The sequence below is a fragment of the Eublepharis macularius genome, chromosome 3 (assembly GCF_028583425.1).
Source record: "Eublepharis macularius isolate TG4126 chromosome 3, MPM_Emac_v1.0, whole genome shotgun sequence".
In the NCBI taxonomy this organism is placed as follows: domain Eukaryota; kingdom Metazoa; phylum Chordata; class Lepidosauria; order Squamata; family Eublepharidae; genus Eublepharis; species Eublepharis macularius.
In genome coordinates, this window is record NC_072792.1 from 85,815,109 (window position 1) to 85,836,194 (window position 21,086).

Genomic DNA, 21,086 nt, shown 5'->3' on the forward strand with positions numbered 1-21,086 from the left:
GTATAGTCAGCAGCAACTCCTGTGGTTACTGTGGCTGGAAATGACGATTCTGTCATGGGTATTGCAAGGATGTCTGAAGACAACAATTCATGTGTACAGCAAAATGTTTATAAAAGGTTATTGATTGAAAGTTATGTACAGTTGATAAGGTAACTTCAAAACAGGTATGAACCAGACTTGAGCATCTACTTGTAACTTCCATGCTTTCTCTTACCCTATTTCCCCTTTCCCAACTTTATGTAAAAATTTAAAAATATTCTAGAATTATAGGCTAGTAATTTGATCAAATTGGCTGGTTTCTAAACATTTTACTATCTGCTTCTTTAACAGATCTCCGTAAAATTGCTGCTGTCTTGGTCTTATTTGGGAGGAGGGTTTAAATACATCAGTCGTTTGTTTGTTGTATACCTTATGGCTTTTCTTTTTAATTCCTGCTGGTTCTAATGACTTGTATTGCTCATTCCACACTTGGCTGATTTCTGTCTCAGATGCATCATTTTGCTGTATGCATTTTACACTTCATTTCTGAGCTTCTAGTTTATAACCTCATGACTTGTTTGGCTGGAAAAGTGTTTTGGAAATAATCTGTTACACTTCACAACTCTTTTCAGGATCTGCTATCCTCAGGCCACTTTGAGATGGGAGGAGATACAGGTTTCCATCCCAATAATGGCCTGTCAGCAAGTTTTGGAGCCACAGATGGTATTTTATCAACATCGTTGAATTCTAAGATTGGCGACTGGGCCCCAAACAGCAAGCCATTTTGGGACCTGGGAGTGCCAGTTGCTGACTCCTATTTTTACTAATTGTTCCGATTTCCGTTGTCATCAAAGGAGGTAGCAATATCTGATTGGGGGAATGAATGTTGTCATACACTGGCTACAATTGATTTTTTTCTGTTGTGGTATTAGTGTCTAGGGCTTGTTTTCTACAATATTCTTTTGATGTACATGTCTTTTGTACTTCTAAGATAGCATTGTGGCTACATTGCTTGTACTAGTGAAAGGGGCAGGAATAGATTTTGACAAAAGTATTTCATGAGGACTGATTACAGCTGACATTAATGCTGCATAATATAGAAGAAAAGCTGAGATACTAAACAAGTGTAAAAATCTTGCCAAAGATTTCCAGCAACTGGAAACCATGTTTCTGCTCACCTATTGATGAGACTGGTGTAAATACAAATTGCATGTTCCCTTATAAAGCAAATTCTTGTTCCTTGAGAAAGTTGCTGATGGAAAGCTTTAACCAGTGTCTTGTAGCAGTTTTGCCAACTACTAACATTTATAAAACAGACAACTGTTCCAAGTTTTCACCACCTTTTCATGAATCTCTTAACATTCTACATCTGAACCTTTCAGATGTGTAGAGCTACTGATTCTTGGTTAGGTTTTTGCCACCCAGGTTGATTGGCTAGAACAGTTAAGATTATGTATGGGAGAAAAGTAGTACTCATGAATTTCTTAAAATATTTTGTTCTTGCATGATCCTAACTTAACAGACCTGTGTAGCTTTTTTGGAAGAAAATATTTGTAGATCCTCCATTTCTGAAGTATTTTGAACACTCTCTCTCCAAAATGTTACTCAAATAATACTGTCCTTTTTTATTGAGTACTGAACACCTAAAGTGAAACTGGTATAAACAGTGCATAACATTTTGCATTTGCCAATTTCATTTTAGGTTTGATACTTGCGTGTCTAGAGTGTATTAAGCTTGTATGTAAACAATAAATTCCCAAAATATAAATTTTCAATTTTGAATTTTGGCTTGGATTCAGATATTTGAACCAAATTAAGTTTGTAAAATTCAGAATTACGTATTTAACACAGAGCAGAATGAACAGAAATAAATTCTGTTGTATTATTTACTCCAATCCTCTTAGTTTTCTATAACCTTGAAGCACTTTCCTCTAGTGCATTAGCCTCATGTCAGTAGAAGGCTCATGCTGATGCAAAGTGCCATCAATGGAAAGGATCGCAACCCAGTATGCTTTTTAGCACATGCAGTGATCTTAATTTTGTAAAGTGTGTATTTTCTAGGGCACAGTTCAGTGATAATTGCTTGGATACAGACTAACGTTTTCACAGTTGCAAGGACTTCCCTCTGCAGAGCACCATTTTCCTGCCTTCTTCCCCCGGCAGTCTAGAATACCCCTGAAATCCTGATCCTGGGTGTTGTCTCTGGGTGGGTGTTTTAGGGCTGCTGCAGGAGAGGGAAAGCAGGAAAATTGTGTTCTGTGGGCAGAAGTCCTTGGAACTGTGGAGATACTGGTCTGGATCCATCCCAGTTGATCTTCCTGCCTTTCACCTTGACATATACTTGAATATTTATAATTTCTTTTTACTCTTAAGTGCACTTAAGAACTTCAGCCTTCAAGTTCCATTGTAGAATAGGATTCCAAGACCTGTCATGTTCACCTTCTATGCTTTATGAGCAGTAAATTAAGGGACTCTTGGATGCTTCTATTTCTTAAAACTTGCTGCCCAAGAATATTTCTTGTTTGCATGAGTCTTAATTAGTCTTAAATTTTTTTCCAGTCAAAAAGGCTATGGTATTTTAGTATATTTTACTAATACTATCATAGAAGTTGTTATCCACACATCCTGGCTTCTTGCTTACTAAAAGATATCAGATCTAGCAGAATGTTGTTTAATATAGTTTAGTAGTTGCCACAACATTTTATAATACAGCTTTATGCCAAATTTTCTGTGATTGGCATAAAAATATACCATACTGTGTGCAGCAATCGATGGGACACATGAGCCAAGGTCTTAGCTCTTAACTTTGTACAGTAGGTAAACAAAGCATTCCCATCTCCCTGTAAGTCCTCATGTGTGTCTCACAGGTGGAGGGGAAAGCGGTAAAAAGCCTATTGGGCCAGAACCATTCATCCAAGTCTGGACACAATACACTTTTTTATATGTTCACATCTTGCTGGAAATTATAGACAGCTTGTTCTAGACAGGTTTCCTGATACGATACACAGTGCAACCTTCCGTAATACTTTTAAGCCCACACACTGGGTCAGTGGCACCTCATGGTTGCTTGACTTGACTGCACTGTTGTTTTGAACATTGCCCCCCTTTCCTACTGTTTTAAAGTGAATTTATTGGGAAGAGGGTCAGTTTCTCCTCTTCCAGAAAAAAAACTTTAAAAGGTTCAGGGAGTTTGACAAGATCAAACAAATTATGACACAATTTAAGCCTGTTTGTGTGGGTGATGGGGTATCATGTTTTGCATCTGACTCCAGGTTAGAATAAACAATACTGATGTACTATACTCTAAACCTTTGAGTGTACTGATTTATGGAAAGCTGGAAAGGTACAACCATCACGTCACTAAAGGAAGTGTAAAAGTTACTTTGAACATAAAGAATAAAGCATGGTTTGAATTGCATGCGGTACTCAATTATTTTGTTAATGAAACACTGATAGCTTAAGTCTTGGTAACTATTATAATGCAGAAGAAGAGACTAACAACTTTATCAGTCTGTCAAGATTTATTTCTCTATTAATATTAAACTGAAGGACTTAGTTCTCCTTCTCCTGCACAGTCTTTGTTCCCCGCAGTCTGCCTGTACGACGAGCTGCAATGAGACCAACCTTACGACCAGCTGGCGCATCTCTTCTAATGGTTGAGGGCTTACCAATGTGTTGATGGTTACCACCACCAAACGGATGTTCAACAGGCTGTGGGGAAAAACAGCAACCCCGGTCAAAAGCAGAGCAGAAGATGTTTATCTATAGAATATGGCAATTCAAAAACAAAAATCCTAGCACTAAAACTAACGTCACTGGACTTAAGCCACAGTGTTACATTTTTATGAGAATGAGGACAGAATGTCCTGCAGCTATTTGGATCGGCTGAAAGCCTATCTCATAATTTTCAAGATATGTTCAAAGAATGTTAGCAGCTGCTTTTAAAGGGGTAAGAGTGACACCAAGAGATGCTAGTATAAATTTATCACAAGTACACTTTAGCATGCATAACTTAGGTAACTGAAGTGCTGAGAGTACATTAACTTATCTTAGAATAGTGAAGCTACAATAAACAGTATAAAAAGTTTAAAAGGTATTAAATATTCAAACTTCTTACATTCATAGCCACACCACGGACACGGGGCCAGCAGTTTCTCTTTGCCTTGTATTTGTGATAAGCTCGTCCAGCTTTCAAGATAGGTTTGTCAATACGGCCACCACCAGCAACAATACCTGGACGATTAAAAAATAATTCAGTAAGAGATGAGTTAACTTATCAGTAAAAAGGGAGCAGCTACACCTAATAATCTTTCCGAACAAACAGCATCACATTGACTGGCATTTATTGAGCAGTTTTCAATTAGTCAAGCAATTCAAAACTTTCAATTTAATTCATCATGGAAAACATTAGGATGTCACAGTGGTCACTGCCAAAAACTGTCTCAATGGTATGGTTCCTAGCATAACATTTGTGTCTATGGAATACTATTAAGATATTTAACTTCTTAAATATGTGGCTATGTAATATTTCATGAAAGATTGTAGGTGCAGTGTGTGTAGGCAGTTCTGGAATATCTCTTCCATCAAAAGCAACTACTAAGGTAGACAATGTGTAGGTAAGTACAGATCTATGCAGCTAATTTAAAAGGGGGTTTCTATCCTGTGAAAAACTCTTTCCTGAGTTGCTACATTCCAGGCATCACCTAATAGTAAAAGTGCTGTCAATTTGGAACCAACTTATGGTGACCTCTCCAGGGGTTTTCAAGTCAAGAGATAAACCGACATGGTTTGTTATTGCCTTCCTCTGTACAGCAACCCTGGTCTCCATCCAAGTACTAACTATGGCCAACCCTACTCAGCTTTCAAGCTCTGACAATACCAGGCTAGTTTGGACTATTCAGACTCTACATCTCTTGGAAACAGAAATCTTAACTATTTTATTATCAGCTTCTTGTTACACTATAGCACTGATCAGTAACACATAGAATGTGTGCAAACCAGCCACCATACAGTCTGAATATCTACAAGTAACAAGGCACTGTATTTCCAATTTCTAACAGAAGAGCTGTAGTTAATAAGGTTAGAAGAGTACCACAGGTTTGAGGTAACACTTACCAACAACTGCTCTGTTTGCAGAGGAGATCACTTTCTTGGAGCCAGAAGGCAGTTTCACTCTGGTTTTTTTGGTTTCGGGATTGTGGGAAATAACAGTGGCATAGTTTCCAGAAGCACGAGCTAGTTTACCACGATCACCTGGTTTCTCTTCAAGACAGCAGACAATGGTACCTTCTGGCATAGTGCCAACGGGTAGCACATTGCCAATGTTGAGCTGAGCTAGAAGAGACATTTTTACATATGAAACCTTATTATATAGAAGCAGTAGTGTCACTATAATCCAGTCTCTCTCTTGCTACGTTGTATTTCAGAGAAATGTATGTTTTAACTCACCCTTCTTGCCGCAGTAAACAAATTGTCCTGTGTGAATGCCCTCAGCTGCAATGAACAATTCTGTTCGTTTCTTAAACCTATATGGATCACGGAAAACAATCTTGGCAAGAGGTGCTCCTCGGCCAGGATCATGAATTATATCCTAATGAAATAAAACCACAATTTGAAAGTGCCAGGTTTTCAGGTTTATAATTTGCAACACCTTCAATATTGCAGAAGTCTTTACTTAACCTTTTTGTACAGAAAGAGTACAAGCTTTCTTTGAGCCAAAAGAACTCTTTAAGCCATAGCACTATAAAGTTTACAAGCTGCTCCAGTAAGCACCCTCATAGCAATGATTACAAACTAAATAGGAAGGCATGTATTTGAAATCATGTAAATAAAATCATTTTACTTTCATATTCATTACAACAGTTAAAAGGCTTCGCTTTTAATGTGCATGTTAGGTCTTCCATTATTTTTCTTTCTTTTTTTTTTAAGAATTTTTATTGGATGGGTTTACAAACATAAACATAAAAAACATTATCATTATCCACCCCATTACATTTTCCCCCATCCTCCCCCCCCCCAGCTTTTTCTGGTGACTCTCCACAGTTTTCCATACCCAACTTAATCTAAAAAGTATATTATATAAATTCTTAAAATCTATAATATATATATTATACATACTAATCAAATCTCTTTACTTATCTTAACTATCTACACTAACTATATTGCTTATCTTAATTGAAAATATAAAAATGTAAGTAATAATAAGCACATATACTAACTAAAGCAAAACTATATATATATATATATATATATAACCTACTATTCCTTACATACCAATTAACTATATTGTCTATATTTCACATATACTCCCTATAACCTTATTACTCATACTTATACTCCCCTATAAATATAAAAATACAGTAAAATATACCCTTTTAAGCTTAAGTAAGTTTCTATCTCCCCTAATTCTCCAGACCACAATTTCCCCTTCATGTCCCACTTTTTCTCCACATTTCTTGAATTTTTCCCAGCTTAATGTATAGTCCAATTCTTCTTTCCTTGTTAGTTTGTCCATTTCTGCCATGTTCAAAACTTTCAAAATCCAATCTTCCATAGATGGTATCTCCTGAGTCTTCCACATCTGGTCTTCCATTATTTTTCTTGCCCACCCACTCCAATTTGTTGAGGTTTTAAAATACCATTTAAGAGCCAATCTTGATTAATTAGCATTAGATTAGGCCTGCGGAGATGACAAACTTCACTAGGTTATCTAGTGCCAGGGATTACATCAAGGGTTTGATGTATAAAGAAAATCGGAAGGGGGAGACAATGTATACTGCCCTGAGCTCCTTGGAAGAAAGGTAGGATAAAATTCCAATTTTTTTTTTAAAGCAGAAACACCCATACTTCAAGAGGCCAGCCCTGAAAAGTTTATACTTAGCCTCTTCCCAACTCATTTTTCGTGTTCAAAAAACGTTTTCAGAATTTCCAAAAGTAACTATAATTGTTCATGATGGCCCATCAATCTGTAAGAAGCAACTACAATTCAATAGTTTAAAATTCCCACATCTTCCCAACCAGTACGTACCTTCACAATGCCCTTAATATAGCCATGTCTCTCAGCAAAGTCAACAGCTCTCAGTTTTGCTGCACCCTTCCTGTGCTTCACATGGGCCCTGAACACAGATCCAGCACCTTTCCTTTGGCCTCGGATTACACGGCCCATTGTGTGCTGGAAGAAAGTGGACAAATTTAAATAACGATAATGGGGGAATTAGTCCTGTAATAAGTATTCTGTATCAGCAAAGATTGTAACCAAACACTGACAAAGATTGGCACCAAGATTATAACCATGCAGATACATGGTTCCTGTCAATGTGATGCTTGGAGAGTCTTAAAATCTTTGTTTTTAAAAGCTGCAGAGAAGTACACCAGGCAATTACTTGTATGAGGATCTTTTTTCTGTGGTTTCAAAGGGCACATCCTACATAAATCGTTTATTTAAAATGAACATATCTGTTACAACTATTGCTTTCTAAATCACTGAGTTACTGGTTAAATTAAAACATTTTATGAAGTCAAATGTATCTAACTGAAATCAAGCAAATTCTAAGAGTAATAGCCATGTTAATCTCTAACAGCCACAACAACATTTTGGGACTACCAGATTTATTATAGCGTAACAGCATCAACCTCAAGCCACTTCCTGATGCTGCCACCGCACAAAACAAAATTGTATTAAAATGTTTTTAAATGATGTTAGCCGCCCTGAGCCCGCTTGCGGGGAGGGCAGAATATAAATATGAAATAGTAATAAATAATAAAACCGGGGGCCTCGCAAGATGTACGTTAAATGTGACATGCTTTTTTTAAAAAAAGGAAATAAACGACTGGCTAATAGTATAAAATGCATTGCCTTGTCTTATAAGTGCCGTTACCAAGGTGTCAAAAAATATGGGGGGAAGGGGGGGCGGGTCAAGCGCCTCTAAACTGCCTCCCTTTCCCCGGTTCTCTCGTTTGGTCTTCCTTTCCCCACCCCCGCTCCCCATCCAAGCTCGCGGCCTTTTCCAAGGGTCGCGGCGGAGCCCGGCTCATGCCTGGGCGGGACGTCAATCGCTCGAAGGAGCAAGCACAAAACCTCTCGAGGAATGCGAAGCACTGAAGGGAGAAGACAGATGTGTCCGGCGGAGGCCGCAGCGGTGCCGATGGTGACGGATGTTCCCGAGGCCTTTTCAGAATCTTACCTTAACCGAGCTCGGTTTCAGAAAGAAGGAAGTTCTATCCTCACTGCGCCACCAAGAGCTTCCGGGTCTGGACGGAGAGCGGCGAAGGTAGAAGCGCCCCCAGCACAGGGGCAGCTGGGTAACGTAGTTCGGCCGCCGGGGAGTCCCGGGGAGGGGGGGCGAGAGGGAGGATTGCCTTTCGGCTCAAGCTAGTATTGCCAACCTCCAGGTGGGGCCTGGAGATCTCCTGGAATTATAATTAATCTCTGGAGTTTTGAGATCGTTCCCCGGGCGGAAATGGCTGCTACACAGCGATTTGTTTCTTGCTAAGGTTAACAGCATATTCTCCGACGTGTAACCTGGCCGTTTAATAGAACCTGATCTAGCCACCACGCTGACCCATACGTCCCGCAAACCTTGAGGCCACATTATTGTAATAAGCTCTCCAGCCTGCCCTTGAAGACAATTTAGAAGCCGCAGCTAGTGAAAAACGTGGCAGCCCCTTTGTTAGTTATCTGGGGTCGGCTGGTGGGGCTGCGTCACAGCCTCTTCATGGCTGCCAGTTAGCTTGTGGGTCCAGTTCAAGGTGGCCGGCTTGGGCGGGCCTGTGGACCCCAGGCAGCATCTCCCCGCTTCACACGACTCGGAAGGGGCAACTGGGAGAACGGCACTGGCCCAACCAGCGGGGTTGTCAAGGGCTCAGCCGGTACAGGAGGCGGGAGGAGGAACAGTGGCCAGGGCTGGGAGTAGCACCTGGCAGGGCACCCCAAGGCAACCAAGGAAGCAACCGACAAGGCTCCCACCTTCGCAGAGGCCCGCTGACTGGCGAGAGCGAAGCTGGTCAAGGGAGGCAGGGGAAGTCCAACTTTGAGGAGAGCCCTCTGGTGGGGAAAGCAGCGCAACTGGCCAGCTGCCTGGAAGGAACCTGCAACCACCCTCCGCAGCCAGGGCTGCGGAAGGACAGAGGGAACCGAGGTGTGCAGAGCAACAGCAGAAGGATGAGCAGACGGGAGGCCAAGGGGATACCCAGGGTACATCCTATGATCTGAAGGTGCCTCCCGGCCTGGGGCCAGTTGCACGGTGACGCACACCTTTAAAGCTCTTCATGCTCTGGAGCCCACATACCTTTATTTATTTTTTTTATTTTATTAGCTAGACTTCTAGCCTGCCCTCCCTGCAAGCGGACTCAGACCAGGTTACAACACTTTCCAATACATTTTAAAGCATAATAAAACAGTATCATATAAAAACACAGTTCCTAGATGGCCACTCACACAGCCCACCCCCGCAACCATGCAGGGGGGTGGGGAAGAAAGGAAAGAAACAACTAATGCTGTCTGCACTACAGCTCAGGTGGGACCAAGATGATTATCCAGGCCCCCCCCCCCAAAGATCAGTAGGGAGGCTCACTAAGTTGTAACAAGATTGGCCTCAACCTGATGGAACACTTCTCCTGCCATGTTCCCATGAGGCAACTTCATTCTTCCCAGCAAGGTCTTCTGTCAGACTAGGACTGCCAGATGCCTGCCTACAACAGGTAACGCCTGCCTTGCTCACTTATCAGTTTTTAGGTAATTGACCAGAGAGAGAAAAAGGTGAGGGTAACATAATAGATGTGGCAATGTCACTTTCAGTTGCCACCGCTGCAAAACTCATGGAGATGGGGGAATTCCTAGAGCAGTGCTGATGCAGCACTGTCACTTCTGTGTAGGGTTGCCAGGTCCCTATACCTTCTCAGTGGGAGAAGGGGACCCGGCGCTTATTGGCAGGCAGGCATGCATGTGCGCGTTGTGCTAATGTAATGTCACTTCCATGAAGTAATGTCATTGTGCTGGTATTAGGCATGCTTCCGCGCTTTGGACGAGGCCAATTCAGCCTGTTGGGAGCATGCCTGCCACCGGGCTCAATGACATCACTTCAAGAAGTGACATTGTGTGCCCACCCAGAGTGCACCTGCTGTGTACTTGCCCTGGAGGTTCCTTGCCTCACAGGTCCATTCCCCATGCCTTTCCTCCCCGCCAGCCCTGGGAGATGTGGCAGGGGGCAGAGGCTGGGAGCAGGGGATCTCCCACCCCCACCCAAAGAATGGGATCTCTACTTGTGTGATCCCCCACAACTGATACTGTAATGTGAGGAACATTCTGCCTTCTTATGCTCCCCCACCCCACTTTCCTGGCTTTCCAGTGAGGCCGCAAAACAGAGCTATTCTGGAGAACTCTAGGGGCAGCCTGAGCCTTGGCACTGAATAAAATGGGACTTATTTCTGAATAAACATGCATAGGATTATACTGCTGTAGTCTTCTTCCTATCATATCAGAAAGGTTATGTGACTCATGCAGCCCTGAATATAATATGATCGTTGTCAATGTAGACTCTGTGGAAGCAGTTCCTGGGGTGTTCAGCTCTCCAAGATCTTTATTTTTGCAACACATACCTGCTACAGCTGCTCAAGGCCTCAGTACATATCTTTACATGCCCATTAGTCTCTGTATAACATACATATGTATATGGGTGTAAGTATGTACACACACACATACATACAGAGCCACTGGTGCATGTGTTGGATTAAGATCTGGGAGATCCAGATTTAAATCCTCATTCTGCCAGGGAAGCTCACTTGGGCCAGTAACACATTCACCTACCTCACAGGGTTGTTATAAGGATAAAATAGAAGAGAGGACAAGGATGCAAGCTATTTTGGGTCCCACTGAGAAAAAAGGCAGGGTGTAAATGAAGTAAATAAATAAATGCATCTTGAAATGCATGATCCATGAAAAACATGGATCTGAAGTGTTTTCTTTCCACCAGTAGAATGGGCGGGGGGGGGGCGTAGTTGTCCTCTTACATTGCACTCGTCTGGGAGTCCCCTGAGTCCTGGGACCAGGGCTCATTTCCAGGGGGAACACGCCGGAACACTGTTCCAGCAGTTCCCTCAACAGTCAGGTGGCTCCGCCCACCTGACTTTTGGACATTTTGGACCGTTTAGGCCTCGATTGGTGCCGAAACAGCCTGGATCAGGTTGGTGCCAGTTCCCCTGCCCAGCACCGACTGGCTCTGGGCCATTTCAGTCCCAATCCAGCCCAAAACAGGCCTCAAATGACCATTTTGGGCCCGTTTCGGCTTGGATTGGGGCTGAAATGGCCCAGATCGGGGAAGGAAAAAGCCCAGATTGGGTCGGTGCTGGGAAGAGGAACCCTCTCCTGCCTGGTACCGACCCTATCCCGGCTGTTTCAGCCCCCATATGGGCCGAAATGGGCCCAAAATGACTATTTTCGGCCATTTAGGGCCCGTTTTGGCCCAGATTGGGGCTGAAACGGCCTGGATTGGGGCCAAAACAGCCCAGATCAGGTCAGTGCTGGGTGGGGGAGGCACCGACCCGATCCTGGCCGTTTGGGCCCCAATCCGGGCCCAAACGTGCCCAAAATGGCCAATTTTGGACATTTGGGGCCCGTTTCAGCCGGAGTCAGGGCCAAAACCACCAGGATTGGGTCAATGCCTGGCGGGAGACCCCTCCCCTGCTGGCACCAACCCTATCTGGGCCATTTTGGGCCGATCCAGTCCTAAACATGCCCAAAATGGCCGTTTAGAGCCATTTTGGGCCCGTTTCAGCCTGGATTGGGGCCCAAATGGCCCTGATTGGGCCACTGCCCAGTGGGGAAACACTCCCTCATCTGGCAGCAGCCAAATCCCGGCCATTTTGGTCCAATCAAGGGGCATGGTATATGCTAATGATTTATGCTAATGAGTTCCTGCAGCTCTTTTTCTACGAAATGACCACTGCCTAGGACCAGCATTTCAGGAGGTGGTGTGAACTTCAGTGGAAGGAGGAGAAGGGAAAGTTTAGTTTAGTGAGCCAGAGTTCTATGCAGGGTACTCTAGATACAACCCCAGCATTTTATATCTGAGGGACAAAATAATTGTTTATAATAAATAAATATGCAAAGGATTTCAGTTGTATAAATTCTTTTTTTTAAAAGTCTGATAGAGAACATTTGTCTGAGTGAAAGGAAAACAGGATTGTTATTGATCAACTAAGGAAGTTTTAAAGTAGCTAGCAAAGGAGATTTTATATTAAATGTATTTTAAAAGCTATAAATGTATAAGCGAAGCATAGAAATCTGACATTCCAAGAGAAGCAATTGGGCAATGCAAATGTTTTCAAAAATAGTTTCATTCATGGGCTTCAATTCATTCATACTCAAAGATGTAAGCTAATGTTTCAAGAACAGCTTTTACTCAATAAATCTTAGGAGTTTTTTTTTACTTGTCTTGTTTTTTCTTTCTACATTTCCTTCTGGACCTCCTAACATTTTAATGACAGCACTGGTTTCATAGCATCTTCCCTGGAGGTTTAGTTAGGACAAAAATGCACAGATGCACACACAGTTTAAAGACCAAGTTCAATATGTTCTTCTTCATAAATAATAGTTCCAACCAATACATTTATTGTTTGTTTGTTTTTTAAACCTGTATGGTGGAAGCACAAGGCTTGAGCTGCCAAAAAATTTTCTACAAATGGCAGAAGAATATAACTTGGTGTCTGGAGAACAAAAAATCCAATAACAAGGGATTATACTTTCTATTCACAGAGATATGAATCATGGTCAAGAATAGACATGTGCTGGGCTTCTGCAACCCTGATGAAGGATGTAATGGAGGTAGATATATTGCCAAGAACTTTCATTCATGGGCTTCAATTCATTCATACTCAAAGATGTAAGCTAATGTTTCAAGAACAGCTTTTACTCAATAAATCTTAGGAGTTTTTTTTTACTTGTCTTGTTTTTTCTTTCTACATTTCCTTCTGGACCTCCTAACATTTTAATGACAGCACTGGTTTCATAGCATCTTCCCTGGAGGTTTAGTTAGGACAAAAATGCACAGATGCACACACAGTTTAAAGACCAAGTTCAATATGTTCTTCTTCATAAATAATAGTTCCAACCAATACATTTATTGTTTGTTTGTTTTTTAAACCTGTATGGTAGAAGCACAAGGCTTGAGCTGTGAGTTTTCCCAGTAAAATGATTTTTCTCTTTTTAGATTAGACTGATTCCGTTTCAGTTGCTGTGTTTTTGCAGTGTGCTCTATAGACATTTGTGGGACACGTGGGATTAGTTACTTCACTAGAGACTGAAACATGAGTCGCTACAAGAGAGAGAAAATTTACCATATCTAAACACTTCACAGGGTGTTTTGTTGTGGGGATAATAGTAACATACTTCGTTAACTGCTCTGAGTGGGCATTAAGTTGTCCTGAAGGGTGGTATATAAATCAAGTGCTGTTGTTATTAAACACCTTTAAATTTTTCTCTAAAAAGTACAAAGATAGTGACATCCCTGTCAGAAAGGATAGCACACACAAACAATTGAACATGAGGTAGGGAAAGGAACCGAGTGCAAGCACTGAGTCATTACTGACCCATGGGGGGGGGGGTGTCGCATCACAACGTTTTCTTGGCAGACTTTTTATGGGGTGGTTTGCCATTGCCTTTCCCTGTCATCTACACTTTACCCCCTGGAAACTGGGTACTCATTTTACCGACCTTGGAAGGATGGAAGGCTAAGTCAACCTTGAGCCAGCTATCTGAACCCAGCTTCCACCAGGATCGAACTCAGGTCATAAGCAGAGCTTGGGCTGCAGTACTGCAGCTTACCACTCTGCACCACGAGGCTTTGGTACTTTGGTGCAAATGTACATTCTGATCAAGATGTGTATAGCCAATTCGGAAGGAATGATGGGCTGTTTATGCTGCATTGACAGTGACCCACATTCTTCATGCCCAGCACTTTGCTTGTACATCAGTATATCTGCTTGATCAATGTTACTAGTGGATTTCCTATCTTGAGATGCTATGCAGATTCCTGTATGTGGAAAATTGCTATTAAAAATTACTGCTGAGAATTGAGGTACAAATAGATAGACTGTGATAATGCTAAAGTGATATGTCAATTGCCAGTTCTGTTTTTTAAAAAGCCACCCAAGCCCTCTGGTAGTGGTAGAAATGGTGGCTACTGGGGGTACATGTGTGAGGCAAGAAGAATTTTGCTGATGTGAACCATGGGTATTACTTGCTTAAATGCGCACCTTCCCATCCATACAACATACAAATGCACTTGGACTGTGATCTTTCCCTAAGATCGAATGTTTCTTTTTCCTTTCCTTTTATTCCCTTAGAAGCTTATTGATTAATAAATCTTGAGCAGCAGAAAATACTTATTCCTTATCTTTTTTTGACTGAGACATATTTTGCAATTGCTAAGGTAAATTTAGGATCCTTATCGCTAAGCAAAAGAGCCAGGGGAGTATTGATTTGGAGAAAGACAAAAGATTGGGGTGAACAAACTCTGCAGGCTCTTGAGATCAAGCTGCTAGGGTCAATTTCTAGAACAGGTTTTCTAATCAGAGAAAATGCTTTGGATTTGCCCATCTCAAAAATATCATCAGTCGATATTCCAACGAACATCAGTTTCTCATTCAGAGTTTTTATTCAGGTCGATTGGCGGGTATCCCGATTTAGAGCTCTTCAATCTAATTGTTTCTCTATTGCTATCAGACCTGTCACCAAAGTACTTCCTTAATTTAATTAACCTAATCAATTTAAACAAATAAATTCTTGTAGGTAAGGAGTTATATACAGGAACATAGATCAGTCCTTTGTTAAGGAGGTGAAGATCAGAGGAGGTGAGAGGTCAGGAAGATAAATTGAAAACCAAGTTTTCTTCCTGCATTGGAAGTGATGGCATACTATTTTCAAACGAAAGGGGTGGCCATGGGTTGTGCCACCGCGCCCAGCGTGGCCAGCCTTTTAATGGCAAACCTTGAGGAGGTCACAGTTTTTAGCAGGACTGTGAATCCATTTTTTGAAATCATGCAGTTATATCATAGATTTATTAATGACCTATTTATGATTATTTCCCAGGCAGATCAAATAGAAACACTTGGAACATGGTTCAACTCTCTGAATGACCATATTTGTTTTACATGGCATGCTGATAGAAATAGTGTCAGTTTCCTTGACATCATTGTATATAGAAGAAGCGACAACACTTTGGGAGTAAAACCTTGTAAGAAAGACACTGACCATAATTCTTATCTAGAGTATATCTCACACCATCCCCACCAGTTAAAAAACAACATTCCTTTCGAGCTGCTTCTTTGCCTAAAACATAATGTCTCTGATGCCCAAGATTATGAGAGGGAAATGGTTAACATGATGCAAGCTTTTCATAATCAAGAGTACCCATGTAACTTATTATCGAAAGCTTATTAATGTGTCAGTTCTGCTCAGAGGAAGGATCTTTTTATTACTAGGTCTAAGACACAAACCAATCAGATAAAATGGGATATAGACTTCACATCTAAAGCCTACAATATCCGTAGACTGGTACATAAATACTGGCCCTTGCGAGATATTAAAGGGTGTGAACCACCCGCAATTGGTTTCAGACGTACTAAAAATCTCAAGGACCTAATAGTCCATTAGATTTCCATTCCTTTGGGTCAGAATCACCTTATCCCTTGGGTCATCAGAAATGCGGGTGTTGCCATCTGCCCACTGGCACTTACTGGTGAACACATGGTAAACATCGGGAAGATGAGTTTAGTTACACTGTACTATATTCTGGTCATAAACTCCCACCACGTAGTGTACATAGAATTTTATTGAGAAAAGAGGCTTTTTGGATATATACATTGAATACCTTGAAACCCAATGGTTTGAATAATGAATTAGACGTGTCTTGTTTTCTTTAACTTGTAAATTGTGTGTTGTTTGTATGACCCATAATTTATGAATTGTATATTTATTTCATACTGTATGAGTGAGAGGCTTCTTTAAATGATATTGATTAGAGTAGCTACATCTAAAGACTACATGCTAGTTCTGGCGTTCGCAGCTTGATGCCTGAAAAAATGTCCTCCATGATCTGTGCTGTGAGGCAAAACTCCCAAGGTTTCAACTCCAGCGCCTGGAATGAGTCCCTGGTTAAGCCCCTTGCTTCTGAGGACAGAAGAAAAAAAATGGTAATAAACCAGAATTGGGAAATGGATAAGAAGCAAATGAAGATCCTCTCTATAAACATTAACGGATTAAATTCACCGTAAAAAAGGAAGAGAACATATGCACAGCTTAAGAAGTTAAAAGCAGACGTAATTTGTTTGCAAGAGATACATATTAGAAAGAGTGATCAGAGATTGTTGGAATGTAAAAGACTGGGAAAACGTTTTGCAGCTTTGGAACAAAGTAAGAAAAAGAGAGGCCTTGTAACATATATCAAGGAAGAATATGATCCAAAATTAGTATATGCATCAGAAGATGGAAGACTATCGCTAACAGAGTTCCAAAAAGAGGGAAAGAAAATACTATTAATAAATCTATATGTACCGAATGACCATAAAGAAGGCTTCTTCAGAACAACACAGCAAATAGTAAAAAATGATGACTACTCCGAATACTGTTGGATGGGGGACTTTAACACAGTGTTCGTCAGAAAAATGGACAAAAAAGTTTCAAAAATGACAAAAAGAGCATCAACGCAACTGCCAAAAAATTTTCTACAAATGGCAGAAGAATATAACTTGGTGTCTGGAGAACAAAAAATCCAATAACAAGGGAGTATACTTTCTATTCACAGAGATATGAATCATGGTCAAGAATAGACATGTGCTGGGCTTCTGCAACCCTGATGAAGGATGTAATGGAGGTAGATATATTGCCAAGAACTTTTGCGGACCACAACCCACTAACAGTGACAACGACAGGATTTACAAAAAAGTATAGCTGGAGAATGAACATATTCCAGCTGAAAAATAAAAAAAAATTGTGGAAGAAACAAAAAAAAAGAAATGGAAGCATTTTTAAAGCAAAATATACAACCAGAAATCACCATAGCAACAGTGTGGAACACAAGCAAGGCCTTCTTTAGAGGACTAGCAATTAGGTTTGCTGCCCAGCAAAGGAAAGAGAAAACACGGAGATTCCAAGAATTGACAAAGACTATAAAGAAAAATGAAGAAGAATTAAAGAGAAACCCTACAATACAAGATTTGAAAACAAAAATAAAAATATTGCAGCACCAAATTAATAAATGCTTGATGGAAGAAATCGCAAAAAAGATTAAATCTGCAGAACAAAACTATTTTGAACATACAAGCAAACCAGGGAGATGATTAGCATATAAAACCAGGAAAGAATCGACAAAAAGAATAATAAATACATTAAAAGATGAAGAAGGAACAGAGAAATATGGAAAAGAAGACTTTTTCCCTCTGGACTCCTGGATTACTGAATTTGACTAGGATTCTCTGGATGTACATTGCTTAGGTGTTTCTACATTTTTCCTTCTGCCGTTTTTATTTCTTTTCTTTTTGTTTTCTAATTTTTAACTATTGCTGGCCTCCATATTGGCAACATCTGGTTGGATTATAGAGCGGAGAAAATCTGGGATTGGATTTAACCCTTTAGTGGATTACAAATTGGTTATTTCATTTTTTGAGCTCCCAAAATGGAATACAGTGCAATTTGAACTGCATAGTGGCCCCCTCGTCTTCTACAGCTTTATGAAGGGGAAGAGCTTCGTTTTATTGATTGAGACAACTCCTTGTTGCCATCAATCACTTTTTTCTCCCGCACCTCCATCGCCACTTGCAATTCTTTCTCCCCTTTCTTTGTCATGCCTGGGCTAGCTTTTGCGCCACCCCAAGTGTCTGCTCTCTTTCTAAGCTCCGTTTTTAATGTTCACGTCTGCTTCCTTTAATTTCCAGGTCTTTCATTTGAAAATTAACTTTTTTTCTCAAATTAATATTTTAGACCTTACCAAAATGTCGGGCGCAATTTCTCTATGGTATTTTGTCCAATTTGTTCCTCCTTGTCTTCTTAAAATGGCCGACTTCCGCTTCCTGCTGACCTTCTAGTCTCAACTCCTCTCGATGGTTCCTTTGTTTTGCTTCCGCAGTCCTTTTCCGCTCTCCTCCTCCACTTCCTTTTCCACTTATTTCCTCTCTAGGCAGGAAGGTCATCTATTCTCAATGTCTCTTTTGTTCTCACACTATTCTCGCGATGTTCCAACTGGTTCTTCCTCCATCCCACCGTCGTTATCTCTTGTAAAACCACAGGTATGTATAAACAAAACTTATTTTTCTCTTTTAACGCTATTTTCTTCTTTCAAATTTGCCAAATTTCCCCAAATTGCCTTAGTCCTTTACTCAGCTAGCAGCCTTGTCTTTTTATTTTACTCCTTTTATCCTTTTTCTTTCACTTTTAAGTCTGGAAAATAGGATCGTAATCTTTACCTTTTCTTGTTAAATTTGGGCTGTTCGTGCTGTTTCTTCCGTTTAAAGATGTTCAATTTTGGTACAGATGCTTGGGTTCAGGCGATCTTATGTCAGCATTGGACTCCAAAGAGCTCTGGAGAGATTTTAGCTTATCCTTCTCAGAGGGCACCTCAAGGCGTTGGGGAAAATCCTTTATTGAGAACCCCCCCCCCTCCACCAAGATCACACACTCTCAGGATCACGTAGCGTTCTAGACCCCCCCCTACCTGGGGAGGGATGGCAGCAGGTGATCAAAGCACCTGGCCTGCCAAAACAGATGCTCATGTCTGCCCAGCTCCCCAGGCAGCGTCAGGTCACCATCAATCCCAAACAGGAAGTCAAGAAGGGGAAGATCTTCAGTGCAACAACTTCCGGGACATAGATGTGTGAATGTTGAACTTTCCCCCTAGAATGATGTATAAATACTGGCAGAATGTTTGGGTTTGTTGGGCTGGAGAATTTTGAAAACATTGAGTGAATAATTGGGAACATTGTGGTTTGTGAATCAAAACATTTGAAAGAGAGAAGGTGAATACAAAAAATATTCTTTTTTCTTTTTCCCCTTAGTTGGTTGAAGCAGAGGAGAGGGGAAAGCTAGGTTTGATTCTTATTACTACTGAGCTGAGGAAGATTGCAAAATAGAAAAGTGGGACTACTTGGGTCCTCTTTGCTTAAAGGTAATGGCAGGGAAAGATAAGAGGCTAGAGGGTCTAAAGCCATCTCCTGGGATTACTAGGTCAGTGACATTAGCCCTGGCTCAGGATCCTGCATCCTCACAAACATCAACTCAGGCAATACAAGCATATCTGGCCCAGATACTGGAACAAATGAATGAGAAGTTTGAGGGGTTCCAGACAGAGATGAGAGAAGTTAAAAAAGAAGCAGTTGAGTTAACCAGCAGGGTCTAAAAAACAGAAGAGAAGACCCAACAAACTGAAGATAAAGTAGAGAAAGTAACAAAAAGCCAAATGACAATGAAAGCTAAACTGATAACCCTCCAGATGGAGAAGGCAGCATCTGTATTGCGCTTGCAAAATGTAAAAGAGCAGGAAGAAGAAAATACTTTAATTTTGGTAGTTGAGCTATTGGCAATAGCATTAAATATTCAGCCAGAAAAAAATGGAAACAGTAGTAGATGTGGCCTACAGGGTGAACTCATCCTTTGCGAAGAAAAATAAAAAACCAAGGGAAATCCATGTGAGATTTACTAAGCGCAGAATTAGAGATGAAGTTCTCAAAGCAACACGAGAAACTCCACTGAAGTACCAAGGTGAAGAAGTCCTAAGAAATATTCCATGGGACATACAGAAGAAGAGGCAAGAATATGGATTTCTGGCAGATCTATTATGCATGAATGGTATCCAATACAGATGGCTTATACCAGAGGGATTACTCTTCAACTTCAATGGCCAAAGATTCAATATCAACTTGATACATAAAGCTCAAGCATTTGTCCAGAAAAACCTGTTGCGAGGCCCAGAAGTGGAGGAGAACAAAGGAGGAGAAAAGGCCAGAAGAAGTTCAGCATCAGATTCAGAAAAAGAAGGAGCCAAAGGCGATGTACAGACTAGAAAGCAGAAGAAGGAGGAGGAAGATAAACAAGGTAGTATGAAGGATAAGAGATAATGGCCAGAGACCATCTAGAAATACGTTCAGTGAATATTAATGGACTAAATTCTCCCAAAAAAAGAAGAACCTTTACAGACCTGAAAAAATTTAAGGCGGAAATAATATGTCTTCAAGAAACACACATTAGGGACAAAGAAAGAAACCTGTTGAATTGTAAAAACTTGGGATCTCCATTTTATTGCAGCAGATAAAGTAAAAAAAAAGAGGACTAGTAACATACATACAGGAAAGATTGAATCCAAAGCTAATTTATGCTTGTGAACAAGGAAAAATCCTAATGACTGAATTTCAGAAAGGCCAAAGCAAAATTCTGGTAGTGAACATCTATGCCCCAAATGAGCAACAAGAAAAATTCTATCAAAAGCTTCTAGAGCATATATCCAATCTGAGCTATAGTGACATATGCATTGTGGGTGACTTCAATGCACTGGTGGATAAAATATTGGATAGAAAACATGTGAAGAATGGGGGGAAAGGGAGGAAAACCCTCCCCAAAAAATTCTTTGAACTTGCAGAGGAAATGGCTCTAGTAGATATATGGAGAACAAGAAATCTGAACTCAACCAACTACACCTTCTACTCTGATAGGCACAAATCATGGTCACGAATAGATATGTGCTTGGCATCAACATCATTAGTAGCGGACATGAAAGAAATAGACATCCTACTACAAGTGATTGGAGATTATAACCCTCTGACAATTAAGATAAAAGAGGAAAGAAGACAATTTAGATGGAGATTGAACATAGGTTTACTAAAAGATAAAAAATTCAAAGAGATGGTCTCCAAAGAAATGGACTGGTACTTTAAACAGAACCTGAATAAAGAAACTACTGTGGAAATCGTTTGGGATACAAGTAAAGCTTTTTTTAGAGGACTGGCAATCAGATATGCGGCAAGGAAGAAGAGGGAAAGAAATAAAGATGATCAGAAATTGGAAAAGCATTTAAAAGAAGAGGAAAACAACTTAAAAGACAGTCCTGAAAATAGTACAGCAAAAC

At 40.7% G+C, this 21,086-nt stretch overlaps 1 protein-coding gene across 1 annotated transcript; it reads right to left on the reverse strand.

Annotated features, from left to right (window-relative positions):
* Window positions 1-3,481: 3,481 nt before the first annotated feature.
* RPL8 (ribosomal protein L8) lies at window positions 3,482-8,254 on the reverse strand. The gene is made up of 6 exons (XM_054973414.1): window positions 8,163-8,254; window positions 7,007-7,150; window positions 5,428-5,569; window positions 5,095-5,313; window positions 4,097-4,212; window positions 3,482-3,690 (listed from the first exon to the last, which is right to left on the reverse strand). Exons 2-6 carry the CDS (start codon window positions 7,142-7,144, stop codon window positions 3,532-3,534), a joined length of 774 nt encoding a protein of 257 aa, XP_054829389.1. The 5' UTR covers window positions 7,145-7,150; window positions 8,163-8,254; the 3' UTR covers window positions 3,482-3,531.
* Between the last annotated feature and the right edge of the window lie 12,832 nt (window positions 8,255-21,086).